Genomic DNA, 18182 nt, shown 5'->3' with positions numbered 1-18182 from the left:
CCGATCGTTTCCATTGAAATGGTTTTGGGTTCCTTGTTTTGTGAGGAACTAATTTTTATTCATTTTTCCGCAGGGAACCCTGTCTTTTTTCGCCTCAAACAGTGGACCTCTCCCGCGTATTCTCTTTGATCGTGTTAGAGCGTGCGCTGTTTTGAATAATTCCAAAGCCGCGCTCATGCGTCGGCTACGTTCCAAGGTAAAGTCCGATGTTTCCATTGAAATGGTTTTGGGTTCTTTGTTTTGTTAGGAACACTGGGATATTTCATTTTTATTTAGTTTTTATTCCTTTGGGAACGTTGTATTTTTTCGCCTCAAACAGTGGACCTCTCCCGCGTATTCTCTTTGATCGTGTTAGAGCGGGCGATGTTTTGAATAATTCCAAAGCCGCGCTCATACGTCCGCTACGTTCCAAGGTAAAGTCCGATCGTTTCCATTGAAATGGTTTTGGGTTCCTTGTTTTGTGAGGAACTCATTTTTATTTATTTTTCCGCTGGGAACCATGTCTTTTTTCGCCTCAAACAGTGGACCTCTCCCGCGTATTCTCTTTGATCGTGTTAGAGCGTGCGCTGTTATGAATAATTCCAAAGCCGCGCTCATGCGTCCGCTACGTTCCAAGGTAAAGTCCGATGTTTCCATTGAAATGGTTTTGGGTTCTTTGTTTTGTTAGGAACACTGGGATATTTCATTTTTATTTAGTTTTTATTCCTTTGGGAACGTTGTATTTTTTCGCCTCAAACAGTGAACCTCTCCCGCGTATTCTCTTTGATCGTGTTCCAGCGTGCGCTGTTTTGAATAATTCCAAAGCCGCGATCATGCGTCCGCTACGTTCCAAGGTAAAGTCCGATGTTTCCATTGAAATGGTGTTGGGTTCTTTGTTTTGTTAGGAACACTGGGATATTTAATTTTTATTTCGTTTTTATCCCTCTGGGAACCAAACAGTGGACCTCTCCCGCGTATTCTCTTTGATCGTGTTAGAGTAGGCGCTGTTTTGAATAATTCCAAAGCCGCGATCATACGTCCGCTACGTTCCAAGGTAAAGTCCGATCGTTTCCATTGAAATGGTTTTGGGTTCTTTGATTTGTGAGGAACAAATTTTTATTCATTTTTCCGCAGGGAACCCTGTCTTTTTTCGCCTCAAACAGTGGACCTCTCCCGCGTATTCTCTTTGATCGTGTTAGAGTATGCGCTGTTTTGAATAATTCCAAAGCCGCGCTCATGCGTCCGCTATGTTCCACGGTAAAGTCCGATGTTTCCATTGAAATGGTTTTGGGTTCTTTGTTTTGTTAGGAACACTGGGATATTTCATTTTTATTTAGTTTTTATTCCTTTGGGAACGTTGTATTTTTTCGCCTCAAACAGTGAACCTCTCCCGCGTATTCTCTTTGATCGTGTTCCAGCGTGCGCTGTTTTGAATAATTCCAAAGCCGCGCTCATGCGTCCGCTACGTTCCAAGGTAAAGTCCGATGTTTCCATTGAAATGGTTTTGGGTTCTTTGTTTTGTTAGGAACACTGGGATATTTCATTTTTATTTAGTTTTTATTCCTTTGGGAACGTTGTATTTTTTCGCCTCAAACAGTGAACCTCTCCCGCGTATTCTCTTTGATCGTGTTCCAGCGTGCGCTGTTTTGAATAATTCCAAAGCCGCGCTCATGCGTCCGCTACGTTCCAAGGTAAAGTCCGATGTTTCCATTGAAATGGTTTTGGGTTCTTTGTTTTGTTAGGAACACTGGGATATTTCATTTTTATTTAGTTTTTATTCCTTTGGGAACGTTGTATTTTTTCGCCTCAAACAGTGGACCTCTCCCGCGTATTCTCTTTGATCGTGTTAGAGCGGGCGATGTTATGAATAATTCCAAAGCCGCGCTCATACGTCCGCTACGTTCCAAGGTAAAGTCCGATCGTTTCCATTGAAATGGTTTTGGGTTCCTTGTTTTGTGAGGAACTCATTTTTATTTATTTTTCCGCTGGGAACCATGTCTTTTTTCGCCTCAAACAGTGGACCTCTCCCGCGTATTCTCTTTGATCGTGTTAGAGCGTGCGCTGTTATGAATAATTCCAAAGCCGCGCTCATGCGTCCGCTACGTTCCAAGGTAAAGTCCGATGTTTCCATTGAAATGGTTTTGGGTTCTTTGTTTTGTTAGGAACACTGGGATATTTCATTTTTATTTAGTTTTTATTCCTTTGGGAACGTTGTATTTTTTCGCCTCAAACAGTGGACCTCTCCCGCGTATTCTCTTTGATCGTGTTAGAGCGGGCGATGTTTTGAATAATTCCAAAGCCGCGCTCATACGTCCGCTACGTTCCAAGGTAAAGTCCGATCGTTTCCATTGAAATGGTTTTGGGTTCCTTGTTTTGTGAGGAACTCATTTTTATTTATTTTTCCGCTGGGAACCATGTCTTTTTTCGCCTCAAACAGTGGACCTCTCCCGCGTATTCTCTTTGATCGTGTTAGAGCGTGCGCTGTTATGAATAATTCCAAAGCCGCGCTCATGCGTCCGCTACGTTCCAAGGTAAAGTCCGATGTTTCCATTGAAATGGTTTTGGGTTCTTTGTTTTGTTAGGAACACTGGGATATTTCATTTTTATTTAGTTTTTATTCCTCTGGGAACGTTGTCTTTTTTGTCGCAAACAGTGGACCTCTCCCGCGTATTCTCTTTGATGTGTTAGAGCGGGCGATGTTTTGAATAATTCCAAAGCCGCGCTCATACGTCCGCTACGTTCCAAGGTAAAGTCCGATCGTTTCCATTGAAATGGTTTTGGGTTCCTTGTCCAAACAGCGGAGCTCCACCCAACTCACACCCTTGCGCCGCCAGTCAGCGAAAACATTTCATCCACTGATGATTTCCCTCGCCGTGATCATCCGTCCGCGTTGGTCGGTGCGTATTCACTTCGATAGTATTAGAGCTGGCGCTTTGATGAATATTTGCCAAACCGCGCTCATGCGTCTGCTACATTAGAAGGGAAATTCCGATCGTTTCCATTGAAATGGTTTTGGGTTCCTTGAGAGGAACACGGGGATATTTAATTTTTATTTTATTTTCATTTTGCATAGAAGCCTGTCTTTTTTTGCCTTAAACATTGGACCCCCGCACCCTTTCTTCCGACACGTATTCACTGCTATAGTATTGGAGCGGGAGCTGTGTTTAACATCTAATTCCGCGCATTATCCGTCGATACATTCTAAGGCAAACTCCGATGGTTTCCATTGAAATGGTTTTGGGTTTCTTGTTTTGTGAGGAACTCATTTTTATTTATTTTTCCGCTGGGAACCCTGTCTTTTTTCGCCTCAAACAGTGGACCTCTCCCGCCACTTCCTGCCAACAAGTTGGTAGGTGCGTATTCTCTTTGATCGTGTTAGAGCGGGCGCTGTTTTGAACAATTCCAAAGCTCCTAGCTGGACTCAAGACTTGTGTCAGCCTTAATGGAGTCCTTCACAATGAGGTTGAGCGTGTGAGAGAAACAAGGAATATGTTTCCAACAAGTTTTACGCACAGCAGAGACCATATTGGCTCCATTGTCTGTAACAACTGCATGAACCTTACTGGTGATGCCCCATTCATCAGTTATTTTTGTGAGGAGTTCAGATATATTGTCTGCTGTGTGCTGCACAGCTACATGGATTGTTGCAAGATTGCAAGACTGCATCTGCCAGTCCTGACAGAGTCAAATAAGCTTCAGTGGTTCTTGCAGTCCACATGTCGGTTGTTAAAACCAGACTGCTTGCTGATTGTATGGAGTCCTTTACTGTTTTTTGTGCTTGCTCGTACAGTTTGGGAATTTCACCTGTCATCATGGATTTCCGACTACACTGTAAAACCGAACAGTACAAGCTGGTTAAAAAAGATGAGATGTATTAACTCATAATTTAAAAACGAACTGTTTCAACACAAACGGGCTGAGTCATTTTAACAAATTTCCAGTTTTAAGTTTACAGTCATTTACTTCTTTGATGATTATGATGTATTGTACTCAAATCATCTGACAGCAACTCTTAATCCACGTGATGACGTCACATACGTCCTTACGTGCTTCGACGTGTCTCTCCGGCCAAACTGGAAGTTTGTCCGCCATTACTGCCACACGCGCTTGCGGAACATCTATCATCTTAGATTTTCCTTGGTCGTCCTGCTCTGGTGAGTTATATCTTGGTTTGCATTTCATAATTTGCGTTGAATTACTTTGTTCATTAAATGCATATGTCTCAGTTCAAACCTAGCCAGCGGTTAGCATATCTGCCTCAGTAAAAGTGGAAAAAAATTCAAAAGTTGAAACCAGTATTTTAATTTGTTCCTCCACTGAAGTGGACAGTATTAACGTTATCTTTCATTAATTGTGCATACTTTAAACTTTTTCCACCATTAAACAGCGGCATGTGACAACATTTTTACTTAGCATGCCTGTTTCAGTAATAAAGGTTGCAGCCTGTCTAACTTTTAATTCTCTCTTTCTGTCTGTCTGTCTGTCTCTCTCTCTCTGCAGGCTGAAACTGAAGCAACAGGGCCTTCAATCTGGTATGTCTACTGAACATAATGTCATGTAAAACTTCGCCCCGTTTTCATTCTATATGTTAGAGTCGTAAATCTTTGGGATAATTTTGGTTTTGCAATGGCTTGGAGGTGCAAACTTTGTGCTACTGTCTTTGATAAAAGGACACAGTTGCTTGAACACTATCGTTTGCATCATAGCAATTTCTCCTCAGTCAGTCCATTGCCTTGTCTCTATGATGACTGTGTCTGCACATTTCATTCATTAAATGCATTGAAAACTCACTTAACCCGGTTACATACTCAGACAGTAGTGCAAAGTGACAATCTGGTGGGATGTGTGTCATTTGTCTGTGCTGTGTGTAAAATCAAACAACCTTTTAATGACAAAACTCTTCTTAGTCATTTAAGGACACATTTAAAACAGAATGAGATGGTGGATTGTCCATTCACAAATTGTCACTACCGTACTAATGTGTATTCCTCCTTCAATGCTCACAAAAGTAGGACTCATCCAGACTGTGAAGTCTCAGCTTTTAAGACCGAGATTATCTTGACAGAAACTGACTGCCAACCAGTTCAGAGCCAAGATGAATCTGATGAAGCTGGTCCCTCTTTTCTTGAGCTGGATGCTCCAGAGTGTAATCCTCCTGAGTCTGGATTTGACAGTGGTGAATTGCAAGCTCAACTGAGAAACAACTTGGCTTCTTTGTTCTTGAAAATGCACAGTGTTCTGCATGTATCAGAGATGGCGATACAAAACATAATTGAAAATTTGGCACTAATATTCACATTGTCCAAACCCCTTGTGAGAGACTCAATCATCGAGGTTTTAGGAGAGCATAGTCAGTCTATAAATGATGCTCTTCTTAATGAAATTGTGGAAGCTGTCATGAAAAGTAATGTTTTTGTCAGCACTACTGCTGAGGGTGCAGAGTTGTCCACTGCTAAGCGGAGGAAAGCATTTGTAAGGAGTAACTACCCTCTGGTAATGCCAGTACAGTATGCTGTGGATTCCACTGGGCACACAGCAGTGTATGTTCCAGTACTACAGATGCTTCAAATAATGTTTAAAAATACAGATCTTCTTGACAAGATTCAAGAAGCTAAACCATCACCACCTGGAATGTACATGTCTCATGAAGATGGAACATATTTCAAAGAAAATCCATTGTTGTCAGCAACAGGAGAGTTGAAGTTGTCACTGATTTTGTATGTGGATGACATTGAGCTAGCTAATCCTTTAGGCACAGCTAGGAAGATCCACAAGCTTTGTGCAGTATACTGGTTGCTAGCCAATGTACCCAGTATGTATCGGTCCAGCCTTCATGTCATACAGCTAGCTCTGCTGTGCAAAGTACCTGATTTGCAGAGTTGCGGTTATGAAAGTGTCCTTTCACCTTTGTTGAAAGATTTGAGAACTCGAGCAGGATGGCATCTTTATTGAACCTGTCGGCCAATGTGTAAAAGGCACTGTCATGTGTGTTGCAGCTGATAATTTGGCTGCTCATGGTCTTGCAGGCTTTGTACAGTGCTTCAGAGGAGATTACACCTGCAGATTTTGTGTCTGTACTGCAGCTCAGATACAGTCCAAAGAAGTTTCTGAAGGAGAGTTTTCCATGAGAACAGGGACCTGCCATGATCTTCATGTGCAGAATGTTGTGCAAGGAGAAAATGTGTCTCATTTTGGCGTTAAGGGTGAGTGCGCTCTCAGTAAGACATTGCAGCATTTTCATCCGATTTCTGGTTTCCCGCCTGATATACTTCACGACCTTTTTGAGGGTATTGTGCCAGTGGAGTTGGCCTTGTGCATCCGTGAGATGATTCGTCTGAAGTACTTCACACTTGAATATCTAAACACAAAGATTCGCACATTTCCATATCAGCACTCTGATAGGCTTGACAAACCACATCCAATCCCAAAAACTTTTGCTGCCAAATTAAGCATTGGTGGGAATGGGCATGAAAATTCCACTCTGCTGAGGTTATTGCCTCTTATGGTAGGAAGTAAAGTTCCTGAAGGAGATGAAACATGGGCCATATTGATGGACCTGAAAGACATTGTGCAGCTGGTGTTGTCCCCATCTTTCACAGAGGAATCCATCCAGTACATGCAGGCTAAAATAAGTGATCACAGACAGGGTCTTCAAGCAGTGTTTCCAGACTTTAAGCTCCGACCCAAACATCATTACATTGAGCATTACCCAGAACTGACAAAGCGTTTTGGGCCACTTGTTAACCTGTGGACCATGAGGTTTGAGGGGAAACATCAGTTTTTCAAGAGACACACAGAATTTCAAGAATGTCTTGAAAACTCTTGCAACCAGGCATCAGCATATGATGGCATATCACCTCAATGCGCCATCTTTTTTCAGACCCCACACACAAGCCTCAAGTGTCACCTCGGTCCAAGTCCAAACAGTGCCACAAGTGGCCAAAGACTTCATACAGACAAAGACAGACAGCCAAAACATATACAGTACATCAAAGGTCTCCATAAATGGCACAGAGTTTGCAAAAGGAATGTTTGTTTCTGCAGGCCAGACTGGAGGACTTCCAAAATTCAGCAGAATTGAACATGTACTGCTTGTGAACAACTCTGTGTCTTTTCTTTGCAGGGACTTCGAGTGCTGGTACATTGAGCATTTAAGATCATTTGAGCTGACATCTACAGGCAACTTCTTTGTGCATCAGCTGTCAGACTTAAATGACACAGTAAGCCACACAGCATACATTATTGATGGGCATTTGATGTTGACGCAAAAAAGATTTATTTTGATCAGAGACTTGCAGCATTAAAATGTATTTAGAAGCAGGCACCTGTACTGTACCATAGTGCTGGGCAATATGGACAAAATCAAATATCAAGATATTTTGACAAAATACCCCTATTAATATTTCAACAATATTGTAGGGATGATTGTTTGTGCTTTCACAAAATATTTACACAATGAGTTTTGATAAATAATTATCAGTAATTAGGATATAATGACTAAGTGGGTACAGGGAAATAATAGAACAGCTAGATCAGATTGTAATGCAGCCTTTAAACCAGGAAATGACAAAACTTATGCCATATCACCATATGACCATATCTGGTCTCATATCATGATATCCTTACATTGCCCAGCTCTATTATACAGTCCCTTGAAACAGTGCCCTCTGCTTGAAATAATGACTTGCACCAATCATAAACAATGATTTTCGTTGAAAACTGAAACATGAAGGAAATTGTTGGCAATTCTTTTCAGCCAAATGGTTCTCATTAATTAATTCTGTCTCTCTTTTCCTTCTTAATGATAGGAAATGGCAGCTCAAAACTTCCTTCTTCATGTCCATACCTCCCCAGACATTGTTAGAAAGATGACTTTAAGTTCACGTCCAGAATCTGTGGATGAGCTAAAAATTATGATGAAAGAAAAGTTTAGGCTAGACGAAGACTTTAGCCTAGCATACCAAGATCCAGATTTTGATGGGCAGTTATGTTCACTTGTAGACATTGAAGAACTTCCACAGAAGGCTGTACTGAAAGTGATCAGGTCCGAGAGTGATGCCAGTTCAGTAGCATCAGATGACACAATAATATTGCCTCATGCTATGACTCCAGCCAGGGCTGAAAGATGGCCTGATGTTTTTCCAGTGCCAACTTTTTCTCATGACGTAGAATTCTTACTTGGTGAAGGAAATGCTACATATGAGAGAACAGGGAGAACTCTTAGATTATCTAAGGGACAAAAGCATGATATTCTTGAGAGCCTTGCTAACAAAATGCATAGCTTCACAGCATACCCTGAGGATAAGCACTTGTCAGTGGTAGCAGAAGCACTTGTTACCAAGCATCCCTGTCTTAAAGAGCCAGGATCTCAGACAGGATGGTATGGTTGGAAAAATAGTCTGAAGTTTAAAATGGGAAACTACCGCAGTAAGTTGAGTCGTGCAGGGATTTTTGAGGTAGTTGTAAATTCTGGGAAGAGGAGCAGAAACAACCCAGACAGACAAGCTCCCCATGCTAACATCAAAAGAGCAAAGAGGGCAGAGGTGAATTTCCTCCCTAATTTCCCAAGAGGTGAAGATGCTGCAAGCCTTGAACAAATGAGACTCCAAATCGTGGATGAAGTGAAGATGAGTGACAAGAACCTTCTCCTGATTGGAAAGTTGATGCAGACCACCTTTGCCCTGCGGCGCAAAGAGGTCATCGGTGATGAGCCACTTGTCGGTGAGATCCTGGAACGCTGGCCTGCCCTCAAAATTGAGTCACAGGTAATATGTTTCTTACAACACACATTTGAGTAGATGTATTAAATATAATTATTTTGTGTGGCTGTGTCGGTGAGAACTTAAACAGTCTTACTCTAATATAGATTAATTTTTCTCCAAAAGCTAACAAGTGGCCATAGTATGTCAGTGTACAGGCATTAGTGTGGCAGTTTCCATTGCCATGTGTCTTATTTTTCCTTCTCGGAAAGGACACATATACAATACTCTGATTTAAACAGTCATTTTATTTTTTTTACAGATCTGTGCAGAGTTTCACAGAATCTCAAACATCAACCTGAAGAACTGCTTCTATGCTGAGTTGGATCAACACCCCCCCCGTTTTCTGAGCTTGTTCAGGAAGAAAGCTGCACGCACAGGGAAAGTAGCAGAAGTCCTCAGTGAGATCTTCAGGATTTATGACCTCCAGGTACGTTGTGTAAGCTTCTTGGTGCTTGATAATGACGCTACAGTAGAGTTTTCTTTATATTTGGTAGGACTCTGACCTCTAAAGACATAGGAGGGCTCATTGTTATATTACAGTGTTGTGTGGCTATGCTGTCTACCAGCCATAGTAAAGCAAGAATATGTTTTCACACCCAAGGAACAAGTTGACGTCTATGTCAGACGTGCTGCTGTCCTCCGTGCTCTCCCTGCATATTTGCAGGAGAATGACTCCGGATTTCTGAAGCAATGGGATGTAAGTATATTATGGGATGTCAGTATATTATTTTTGGTCAAAGAGTTACATTTTTTCTGTTACTCGAATCTAGAAAATCTAGTGAGTAAATTTGAAAAACTCAAAGGATATGTTTCTTTCCAGAAAGCATGACCTGGTTACTCAAGATAAGAGCTTATATACACACATACACACATACATACATACATACATACATAGTGGCTGTTAAGTATCTTTGGGAAATAGCTGAGGCAGTTTGGGGTCACAGGTAACATCTCTGTTCTTGTCTGCAGATGTCGCAGTCTGATGAACCAAACATCGACGACATACCAGTTGGGCTCCTCTTGATCAGTGCCAATTCAACAGATGCCACATTCTTCTGCCCAGAGAGGATTGCAGTCGTGCTTGAGGGTAACATGGTTATTGATCTCCCCACAATCGCTGACGCATTTGTCATGCTTTTTGCACTGATTTATGCGCTGCATCTAAGTTACCCAAAAGCCTTGGCCAATACATTTGACTTTACCCAGAAAGTCTTGATGGGCCTGGACTCCCTGGAGGATGGGAAGCTGAAGCCTAGGGTGTTGAGCCTTAAAAATGCCATTTTGGCAGTGGAGTAATTTCAAGTGTATGGACAAACAAAAACAAGGTTGCTCCTTTACTTGATACACTTGCACAGGATGCACTTGATAGACCTTTTTTTTCTTTTTTCAAAAACCTCTTAGAGATATGTTTCGACAGTATTCTCAGTGAATTTTGAATGTGTTACTGTTCAAAAGTGATTTTTGATGTAGTGTTTGTACTGTATAACATGTATAGCCATTTCTGTTATTTCTGTGTATAACAGAAATGGCTACAGCAGTACAAATATATTTTTTTGGAAAACAGTTTATGTTTTGGAGTAATGTAAAACAAGTAGCTTCTTAGTAGTGCGTTAATTTTTGCTATACTGTTTGTACTGCTGTAGCCATTTCTGTGATATCGTTAATGTATGGGTGATGATCAATGAACAGAACTGTTTATGATAATATTGGATTTTAAAGGGATAGTTCGGTTTTTTTTACAGGAAGTTGTATGACATCCTCACCATCAGTGTCGTGCATCAACAGTGACTTTTCCCCCACTGCGTCCTGTGAGCAGAGTTCTGGCCCGGTTTTGGTGTTGAAGTAGGGATGATTTTTCTTTTTCTCCCCCCAGAAAAATTGTGTATTCACATATCACATATGTGTTTGTCCACTCATAAATGTGGTGGTTCTTTCCTCCGGCCATTTCCTTAGGCCTTTGCACTGTTTTATAAGTACTACCAGTACTGTATTTTTGATGTTAATGTTGGAGTGTTTGTACTGTATGGAAGTGAATAGGGTTGGAGATATCCTATATATGGTGACAGTTAACGATCAGATATATTGCCATGTTCATAAGCATCTAATTCCTTTTATTTTTATATACATAATGGTTATGGCAATATTGGATTACTATAATTTTGGCATCAGTGTGATGAAATGCCTTGACTTGTCGGGTATTTAAAACCACAAGATTTTTGTTTAAAAATGTTCACGATGTATATCAGTATCATGATAAAACTTACCTGTACCATGAAAGGAGTTCATTGTCCACTTCTAGAAGTGATAATCCTCTTGCCATTTTCCAAAGGTACTTGCACTGTCACTTTGCTGTTACTTGCTGTTACTTAATAAAAGACTAACTTGTATTTAAATTATGTAAGTCTGTTTTTAATGTTTACTCAAAGTATGTTTGTATTTTGTAGTCAAAGGTACTTAATACAATTTATTGTATTATTAAATATCACGTTCATGGAATTTTAAGTTACAACTAAGTGAAATATTTAAGTATATTGAACTTAAATAAGTTAAGTTAATTTAAAGTGAACATTGTCTTGCTAAGAAATTAAATGTTTTCTGTTAAACGTAACAAATATGTTTTAGTTAGTTCTACTTAATTTTAATTAGTACTCTGAAAACAAAAATACTGAGTAGAAATAACAAAATTAAGAAGAGTTTCTTAACTTGAAAAATTTAGTAAGTTTCACTCAAAATTACCTAGTAAAAAGTACTTAACCAAATATGTTTATTTAACCTACAAAATTGAGTAAGTGTCACTTAAAATGTTTTATGTAATCAGTTACAACAATCTTTTTGAGTTGAATTAACTTATCGGGTTTTACAGTGTAGGGATCTGGTATCGGGGATCCACCACCTTCATAAAATGCCGGAAACCTTGATCCTCTACGATTGAAATGGGTTGCAAGTCCTTCACAATCATTGTGGCCAGGCTCACTGTGATCTCACGTGCTCTTTGAGACTCATCTGAAAAGGATAAAGTTTTCACGTCACTTTCCAATTCTGAATCGCAAGAAGCTGCAGTTATTTTTTTTTAAAGTTTGTGATATAATTAATGAAATATGAAATTATGTTTTCCAAATGTAAGAAATCATGTTACAGATTAAAACCAATATCCAAACATCATAGTTTTTAATATTTTCAATGGAAAAAATAAAACTGTCATGCAAAGATGAAAAAATCCCCAAAATTGTATCTCATTTTCTTATCTTGTTTCAATAGCCTACTCTGAGCCAGCAATTTTCAACTTCAGTAAATTCCCCTTTAAGGTGTGGAAATAATTTGGATTTCGGATAATTACTTAAACAAAATATTCAGTAAACATGACTAAAAACAAAGGCCTGTTTTAAGTAGGCTAATCAACAACTGGACAATACTGGATATAATTATCCCCTTCACCTAAAGTGTCTGTTAAAATTAGACTGTGATCGGAATATTTATAGACCTTATCACTCCACTGTCAAAGGTAACTGTCTGTACCTGGATACAGTTGGCTTTTTTGCAGACTCTCGTGCAGGGTCTTCTGCCGGACTGCAGGTGGCGAAGGAGACTCGACTTTCACAGCAGCCTGTCTTTTTTCAAGCTCACTGTGGCTCTCGGGGTGCGTCGTCTTTAAATGTTTGAATAAATTACTTGTGTTGCTGCTGTGGGAAACTTTTTTTATCACACACTTGGCACCTTGCCGTGAGTTTATCGACTGGTGAAAAATAACACCACACCACGCTTCGTTTTTTGTCTGCCATATCTTACGCTTCCTGTTTTTTCCTCCGGCTCCCGCATTCGTGCTGAGCGGGCTCTGGCTGTGTCGCACGTTGACGCTCATTCGCTCGTCTCCTGTCACGTGACATGGGCCAGCTCAATACGCCGCCAGTACAGGGGTGTCCCGGCACATAGTAATTTAAGTAAGGAATCAAAACAGCTGAAAGTGATGCATACACCCCCAATTATTATTTTTTAGTTTATATCGATATTTTTTTAGGGAAATAAATTCCAAATGAGTAGTGCGTGAGTATCGATCTATCGATACCACAGGATCGATACGCCCATCCCTAACCACCACCCCAACTTCAATCCACTGGGAACCAACACCTGGACGACTCCTCGCATCTTGTCTCCCTCTCTCATTGCCGTGAGGGGTTATTGACTCCGTCGTACGGCACACCAGCTAGGTAGTGGAGTGCACCCCAATTCGGTTTCCGTGCAGTTGTTGAGCGGCGGATCAACCCGTGGGGATCCTGGTATGATTGCAGTACTACACCACCTATATTTACAACATCTACAACATGGACTTGTTATTGAATATGTGTAACGAATCAGTGGGATTTATCAGTATATTGGTTAGAGCAGGGGTTCTCAACCTTTTGCAAGCTGGGCCCCCCCAAAGCTGGTTCATTGCAGTTGGGCCCCCCCCCCCCTTCCCGGCGCCACCCCCACTACACCACCTTGCATAGATAGATAGATAGATAGATAGATAGCCCTAGGCTAGGCTATTATTGTTAGGCCCACACTATTATTATTATTATTATTATTATTATTATTATTATTATCATCATCAGTAGCGGTAGGTAGGCCTATTATCATTACTAGGCTATTGTTATAATTGGCAGTAGCACCAGACTTCTAATGTGAGCTTGCAGGCATTATTATTATTATTATTATTATTATGAGTAGTGGTAGGCCTATTGTCATTACTAGGCTATTGCTATATAATTATATGAGGTTACATGCTTTATTGTTGTTGTTATTATTATTATTATTATTATTATTATTATTATTATTATCATCATCAGTAGGCCTTTTATCATTACTAGGCTATTGCTATAATTAGGAATTGGCACCAGACCTCTGATATGAATTTATGCTTTATTATTGTTATTATTACTAGGCCTAATAGTAGGCATATCATCTGCATTTTTTACAGAAGCTTGCAGGTAGGCAATGTTAATGTGAGACCTGAGCCTGCTTTGCCTTGCAAAGATCCTCAATTCTTGGCGCAATGTCTGATAAACATAGCCTCAAATCATCCTCGATTTGTGCACGATTGCGGTATTTCGTTTTGAGTGCAGTAATTTTTGAGAATCCTGCCTCACACAAATATGTCGACGGGAAAGGGAGGAGAATCTTCAAGGCGACGTCACAGAGTTGAGGGTATTCCTGCATCAATGCTGCCCAGAATGACGAAAGAGGGCAGGAGGTAAAGAGTTCCTTCAGCCTACTGTCACTCTTCAGCTCAATAAGCTGTTCCTGCATATCAATTGACAGCTCGTTTGCTGTGCACACAAATGGATCTCGAACCCAGCTAAGTGCACGCCTAGCAGTTAAAAAATTACTGGCTAGGGCTGAGATGGGGATAATCTTTAAAAAGACTGTTTGTGGGGCTAGTCTTTAAAAAGACTGTTTGGGTTTTGAAGTATAGGCCTAAGTAAATCGATATCGAGATTGATAACAGAGACTAGCGAGAGCTGGCACAAGCGAACTTGGCAAGAGACTAGACTAGAGTGAATGGAGCTACGACGCGTGTGCGGACGCTTATATAGTAGCACTTACGTGACGTCGCGTCACAGGCTCAAAATACTACCCCCTGTATTGGTAGATTTGAAATGAAACTGTGTGGTTGATTTGTTTGTTATAATAGTCCAACCACTTTCATTTCGACATGGGGGGGAATCTGTTGCATCTCCTTTGTAGGTTTAATAATAGCCAGTGAGTCCGTGATTTTTCGTGTTTTCTTTTTTTTTTTTTCCCTCCCATCCTGTAGCCTACTCGCGCCCCACCGGTTGAGAACCATTGGACTAACACAATAAACTGTGAATTCATCAAAACGTTTAGTTCTTTTAACTATTGGTAAACATAGAGAATTGGCAATGAAAACACCACTTGCACCACCAGAGAATTCATGAAAACACTCATTTTGCAACCCATATTGCGTGACATCTGACACAGTGCAGATCAGGATGTTGTTTTATTTGGCCCAGAGAAACCAACTCCAGTGCCAGTCAAGGTCCAACCTCAAAGTGAAATTGCAATGCTCAGTAAAATTGGGACAAGATGGTGTGGGAAAAATGAGGAGCTGTTTGGACAGGTACAGGCAGACTTGGTGAGTTTTTGAAGTGAGGGGATTCTGAGGTTCAGATGAGGCCATCTGTGGTTGAGCTGTTGGTTGAGCATGACACGAGCAATGCTGTGGGTCTCGCTGGAACCATATATACAAAAAATGTATATATTTATTTGATGGTATTTATGTAGATATTGGTACACCATTTAGTACCAATATCTACACCATTTAGAAATTACATAGTAAAAACTAAACATTTTTATACGTAGTCCCCCTATTTCAGGGCAACAAAAGTAATGGGAAAATTGGCAAGTGTTTGTGGTTAGTCAGGTGTGATCTGTCACATCATTCGTGCAGGCATAAGAGAGCTGTCAATGTCTAGTATTGATTCTAGGCTTTGCGTTTGCCGTTGGAGTTTGCTATTGGTGTCTGTCACCAATCAGAAATATAGGTAGCTAAAACCTTAGACCTACCAAAAACAGTTTAGAACATCATTAAAAATAATGAAAGCACTGGTGAGCTCAGCAATCGCAAACAGCCTGGTATGCCAAGGAAGGCTTCTATAGTGGATGACTGAAGAATGGTCATCATAATTAAGAAAAAACAACTGTCCCACTGATCAGGAACACTGTCCAGGAGGTGGGCGTGCATGTGGCAGAGACTGCCATCTGCAGAATACATCACCAGGCGAACTACAGAGGCTTCACTGCAAGGTGCAAATCACTAGTTATCCTCAAAGGATGGCCAGGTCACAGTTTGCAAAAAAGTAAAGGTCTTGTGGACGGATAGAATATTATGTACCAGAGTGATTGCAAGAAGAAAGTTGTAAAATCTCTTGGCTCTGTAATTTCCTCACATGGTTTCTCCTACCATGACACTCAACACTTTCTCTTTTTCCCCCCTTCTGACATACAGGTGGCGACACTTGTCTCTGCATGTCTTGCAGACATTTCTGCTTGGATGTCAGCCCACCACCTCAAGCTCAACCTTAACAAGACTGAGCTGCTCTTCTGCCCTCTCCAAGACTTCTCCATCACAGTCGAGAACTCCACTATGACCTCCTCCCAGACAGCCAAAAATCTTGGAGTGATCCTTGACAACCACTTGTCCTGTGCGGCGAATATCACAGCAACAGCGCGCGCCTGTAGATTATTCCTCAACAGCCAATGGATACATCCATTCCTCACAAGAGAAGCAGCACAACTTTTGGTCCAGGCACTTGTGATCTCCCGCCTTGACTACTGCAACGCATTCTTGGCTGGGCTCCACGCCTCCGCCATCAGTCCTCTGCAGCTCATCCAGAATGCTGCTGCCTGTCTGGTGTTCAATCTCCCCAAAGTCTCCCAAGTCACCCCCCTCCTCTGCACCCTTCATTGGCTCCCGGAAGCAGCTTGCATCAGATTCAAGACCCTGGTGCTCGCCTATCGGGCAGTAAAGGGAACAATCTTCCTTTTTGTGACTGCCAATGGCACCTAGTCCTAGCATAGATGTTTGCTTATGATGACTGATGTATAGATGATTCACTTACTTTAGACAAATGTACTTGTTGTAAGTCATTTTGGATAAAAGAAATGTAAATGTAAAAATGTAAAAAGGATCTGCCAAAGACTTACAGCATACCATCTCATCTGTGAAACATGGTGGAGGAGGTGTTATGGTTTGGGCATGTAAAGCTGCCAATAGAACTTGCTAACTTGTCTTAATTGATGGTGTAACTGCTGACTGCAGCAGCAGAATGTATTCTGAAGTGTATAGAAACATCTTGTCTGCTTGAGTACAAGCAAATGCCCCCAAATTCATTTGATGGCGCTTCATCATACAGTAAGACAGTGACCCCAAACATAGCAACTCAGGGCCAAAAAGTGGAAAGTTCTTGACTTTCAATTCAATCTTCAGATTTAAATCCAATTGAACATGCATTTAATTTCCTGATGATAAGATGTAAGACAGATTTTAGACAGACTTCAGGCAGTTAATGACAAAAAGACGAAATACTAAACATGAATGCTTAATTTGGACATTATATGAATGTCTTATTACTTTTAGTGCCCTGAAATAGGGGGACTATGTATAAAAAGCATTGTCATTTCTAAGTGGTGAAACCAATGTGTACATAAATACCCTTAAATAAAAGCTGAGAATCTCTACTTTAACCTAATGGTAATTGTTTGATTTAGGGTTAGCAAATCCAAACTTTTGGAGTATAGAGCCAAAAGAAGAAAAAATGCTTACTTAAGCAGGGCAATGAATATCTTATCAGGAGTTCGTCATCACTCCTGGTTCACTCACGACATGCTGGCTCTGTGACTGTCAAACCAGCCATCTTGTGTACAACTTAAACCTGTCAATAAAACAAGTGAACACACAACCAGTGTCCTTAATTTCCTTTGGCACTTTTTCTCACAGTATTCAGAAATAACAATAGCCAGTAAACGGATTTCTGTATACTAAGCTACTTAGCTTTTTTGTGTGAAAGCATTTACTGTATAAGGCTTGACTTTTCTCCCGTGGAGTTCTTTCTTTCAGAGCTGAGCTTTAGAGGGGTCATTATACTTGTTGTTTTAATTAGCCAGATTTTAATCCTGTGTTTTATTCTCAGTTTAGCACATCTGATTTACTCTGCCTCAGAGGCTGGGAGATTCTGGCGTCTAATGGTGTGATGTTGCTGTGAGTGTATTGAGTTAACTTTAATGACTTAATGATGTCCAGAGTGAAGTGATTCTTGACCTACCTCTTGCCCCTCCACCCTCTCTCCGCCCTCCCATTGTTGGGTCCCATCTGTCCTTGACCCCTGAATCTGCCTTTGTGTTGACAGTGACTGAGAGAACCACTCTCTTTCCTCTGTCCAGGCTAATCAGAAGCAGCTATTTTCAGTTCCTAAAGTTCAACACTACTAGGAACGAGGTGGCAGTACAAATGATCAGACCAAGAGTGCTAACTGGACCTCCATGTCCATATGGGCTCTCTATCATAGACCCGCTGGAGATATGGTGTGATTCCATTTCAAACAGGTGCCACATGATAGGAGATGAGTCTTGGCTCTGCAGGACTGAGATACAGTATGTCTATTGTAAGACAGAGGGATGTCACAATGAGTTGTTACACAGCACATCTGCACCCTTCCTCTTTGTGTCCATATTCTAGTGGCTGATGGGATTGAACTAAGTGTGTGGTCCTCCCACTCTAATGGGAAGGCACTTGGCGGACCCTTCTCACATAACAGTTCACTTCTGCTTGTGCAAGCCAGAGAATTTCACTGGTGTCTTTCCAACGGTCCGAATGCCTGGGCTTGAGATAACTCAAAGCCCTGGCTGTCTCTCTGGCCCTCCCCACATGAGCTGCCAGAAGCC

General features: G+C 41.0%; 1 protein-coding gene across 1 annotated transcript; it reads left to right on the top strand.

Moving 5' to 3' along the window:
• Window positions 1–4126: 4126 nt before the first annotated feature.
• On the top strand, window positions 4127–11128 carry LOC310815259 (uncharacterized protein). The gene is made up of 7 exons (XM_083684996.1): window positions 4127–4133; window positions 4480–4511; window positions 7103–7199; window positions 7788–8744; window positions 9001–9168; window positions 9343–9438; window positions 9711–11128. The coding sequence occupies exons 4-7, from the start codon at window positions 7791–7793 to the stop codon at window positions 10035–10037; spliced, it is 1545 nt and encodes a 514-aa protein (XP_083541122.1). The 5' UTR covers window positions 4127–4133; window positions 4480–4511; window positions 7103–7199; window positions 7788–7790; the 3' UTR covers window positions 10038–11128.
• Window positions 11129–18182: the final 7054 nt, after the last annotated feature.

The sequence above is a fragment of the Argentina silus genome (genome assembly GCF_951799395.1).
Source record: "Argentina silus genome assembly, chromosome: 14".
In the NCBI taxonomy this organism is placed as follows: Eukaryota; Metazoa; Chordata; class Actinopteri; order Argentiniformes; family Argentinidae; genus Argentina; species Argentina silus.
Note: the sequence above shows the minus strand (reverse complement) of the source record. Positions and strands in the feature narration are given on the sequence as shown.